Source organism: Fulmarus glacialis, unplaced genomic scaffold, assembly GCF_000690835.1.
Source record: "Fulmarus glacialis isolate BGI_N327 unplaced genomic scaffold, ASM69083v1 scaffold51439, whole genome shotgun sequence".
Classification (NCBI taxonomy): Eukaryota; Metazoa; Chordata; class Aves; order Procellariiformes; family Procellariidae; genus Fulmarus; species Fulmarus glacialis.
The window spans coordinates 3,889-7,234 of NW_009232355.1; the positions used below are offsets into that span (position 1 = coordinate 3,889).

At 44.9% G+C, this 3,346-nt stretch overlaps 1 protein-coding gene across 1 annotated transcript; it reads left to right on the forward strand.

Annotated features, from left to right (window-relative positions):
• The first annotated feature begins 362 nt into the window (after positions 1 to 362).
• On the forward strand, positions 363 to 3,187 carry SPP1 (secreted phosphoprotein 1). Its single transcript, XM_009584852.1, has 6 exons — positions 363 to 416; positions 521 to 571; positions 1,471 to 1,572; positions 1,734 to 1,778; positions 2,044 to 2,289; positions 2,780 to 3,187. The coding sequence occupies exons 1-6, from the start codon at positions 363 to 365 to the stop codon at positions 3,185 to 3,187; spliced, it is 906 nt and encodes a 301-aa protein (XP_009583147.1).
• Positions 3,188 to 3,346: the final 159 nt, after the last annotated feature.

Sequence of the window (3,346 nt, forward strand, 5' to 3'; positions counted from 1 at the left end):
TGATCTTTATAGCACTTTGTTTTTCACAGGCTTTTCCTTTGTCAGTGCAAGTCAGTAGATGACAGCAGGAGTCTGCTCGCCTTCTCACTGTGGCTGCTCTCACCACTGCTCAGCACTTCTCAGTACCTGGTTTTAAAACTCTTGTAGCTTTTGAGTTGCTAAGTCATTACAAAATCAGCTGGGTGTGGGGTGGTGATGGAGGATAGAGCAAAAAGATTGATATGAGCAGGTTGAATCCTTAGCAGAGAGCTGGTCTTGGCATGGTGAAGTACACCAGGAGAAGGAAAAAGCCTATGGCATTTTTGTGGTATTTTACCTTGTTGACTCACCGTTCCAAAATATTTTCTAGGTAAAACATCACAATGAAGGTGGCTGTTCTGTGTTTATGCCTTATCAGCGTCACTGTGGCATGGCCAGTGAGTAAATCACAAATGCATATCAGCAACCACTTGCATGTTTTCTTTGCATATTAGCAAGAAATTAATACTGACAAATGCTTTTTCTCTTTTCTCCCTTCAAGGTGAGTAAATCCAAGCAGCATGCCATTTCTGCCAGCTCTGAAGAAAAATATGTAAGATTCTTTTGTCTTTCTATTCATTTTCTTTAATAAATCCTTTTTGATTTTTTTTTTCTCTAATACACATTGTCTGATACTTGTTTTATGATTGTAGCTGCTTGCAGAACATGTCTTCACCTGGCTGTTATGAGCCAGTTTCTCAGGTAGCCACAGCAGAGAGCCACTGACATCAGTAGACTTTTGCCATGTTCGGCGTCCTGGTCGCAGACTTTCATAGTCTGGACCAGCAGTGGAAACCTTTTTTCGTAATGAAAAATGTGTAAGCTGTTAGTTAAAAACAGAAAAGGACTGTAGCATAGCACAACTACTATAACCCATATTCATTAGTGTGAATCAGATGACAATATTTGCTGTTAGAAGAGCACTTTAATCCAATTCCCATGATTTTCTGGAGTGGTGTGAGTGAACGGTATTAGTCTTGAATATAGCTATTTGATTTATACTCCATTGCCAGCTACTACCCATGTAAAATCAATTCTTTGCTCTCAGAGTCAGCTACTGCATTTAGTTTAAAGTCTTCATGATGTGGGAGATAAATCGCTCTTGGGAAAAGGACCTGAGAATTAGCAGAAATGATTGTCATTGGATATAACTCCAAATTTCACTCAATAAAAACAAGCTGGAGAAACTGATCTGAAATTCCCCAGGCTCTGCCTCTGGGAGAGGCACATCTTCTCTATTATATTGTTTGGGTATAATGTTCATCTGGGATCACAGCTTGTTCTGAGTCCTCTTCCTACTGCAATGAACTGCTGAAGACACATCCTGTACGAAAGGAGTATGTATTGCAGATACCACGTCTGCCTGAAAACAGAGGTTGTGATGCAGGCAACTTTGCCTGCTCCTGTATGCTCCTTTGAGGATTAAAACCTCCTTTTTTTTTTCTCTTGAAGGACCCCAGAGGCCGTCACTCATATAGATATCACCACCACCATGTGAATTCTCAGTCTTGGGAGAGTCTGCACCCACAGAATGACCTGGCGTCACCTCAGCAGGTACGGGCAACTAACTGGAAGAGAAAGCAGAGCATCTTTCAATGCCAGGATTTGCAAGTTAAGAATAAGTGCTTAAAGAATAGTCAACGTGCTGATCAGCTCTAATCAGCTCTACTGTATATGCCTTTGTGTGCTAATAGTGAGTTTTATGTTGTTTTCAGACTCTTTACTCTTCAGAAGAAAGCATGGATGTCCCAGTACAACCGGTAAGTGTTTTGAACGGCAAAATGTCAGCTGAGTGCTGCAGGGAGCCAGTGTGTAGCAGCACTCATTTTCCGTGATCAAATGCGGTCCTTGTGATAACATCTCTCCCTAAATAAAACAAAGCTTCAAGCAGGGTGAGGCGAATTTGGAGCAATTCGTGCACGTAGCTCCTCAACAGTGCATAAGCCCTAGGTGAGCAGGACAGATACCAGTCTGCACATCTCACATATATGTTCATTTGCCTGATGCACAATAAATGTTTTCCAGCACTTTCCTGATGTATCAAGCAAGAGCCATGAAGATGTGGATGATGACGACGATGATAATGATTCCAATGACACAGATGAATCTGATGAGATTGTCACGAGTTTTCCCACAGATATTCCAGTAACGGTACCCTTTCCTCCTTTCACCCGGGGAGACAATGCCGGCAGAGGTGACAGCGTGGCCTACAGGGCAAGGGCAAAAGCCACAGTGGTGAAGTCTAGCAAACTCAACAAAGCTGCGAAAAAGGTAAATAGCGCTGAGCAGTGGTACCCAGGTTTTTGGAAAAGGGTGGTGAACTTGAAAATGGACATGTTACTTTATGGGAGTCAGTTTTGAAAAGGATTGGTGAGGGGAAAGTAGGCATAAGTGAAGGGATGTATTTCCTTTCTCTGGATACCCCAAATCAGGCGGTATTGATGGCCAGAGGGCTGTTGATGTGCCGAGGCAGGAGTGTAGCCTGCTGCTGCAAGCTATGCAATACTGCAATTTGCGCTATAATGATGTACTTGCACGTATGAAATCTGAGGCCAGGATCAAACTTGAGTTTCTTGTAATGTGAAAGATTCATGTAACTCCATAAAAGACTACGGTGTCCCAGGCAAAGATGTATCATGCAGGCTTTGAGTATCCCCGCAGCCTACGCCGCTTGCTTTTGTGCAGTACCGCGGCACCTGTTGACAGATCCAGTTCCTCAGGAGTGACAAACAGCTCTTTCTTGTTTTGCACTCTAACACAGCTTGCTGTGTATGATGCCACTGAAGAGGATAAGAGTGCGCTGGATGCAGACAGCCAGCAAGCAGGGCTCTCCCGGGAGGATCCTGCTGCCCACCACTCCCTGGGGAAGCATGCCATCAGCGGGGAATGGGCTGACAAGAGCCACGGGCAGGACAGCAGCGAGCTGGACAGCAAGCAGCATGACCGGAGCATGGAAAACGACAGCCGGCAGAAATTTGATAGCCATGAGGCGGAAAGAGATGACAGCAAGGCTGGTGTCAGAGGGGATAGCCACCAGAGCATGGAAAGCAGGGAGAGCCAGGTCCACGTTTCAGCTGAGATCCCTGATGATAACAGCAATCAAACGTTGGAGAGTGCCGAGGACGCTCAAGATCATCACAGCATCGAAAATAATGAAGTCACCCTTTAAAGGGAGATATATGTAATGTTTCCCTTCTTTTTCAGTTCCTACCTAAGGGGAGGAGGGAGTAGCTTCATTTCGGGTAACTGTTTGTAAATGTAGAGCGCGTGGTGACTTTTTGGGTTTGGGGCAGCTTCTGTACCCGGCGGCCTCCCCCGCGGCTGCCAG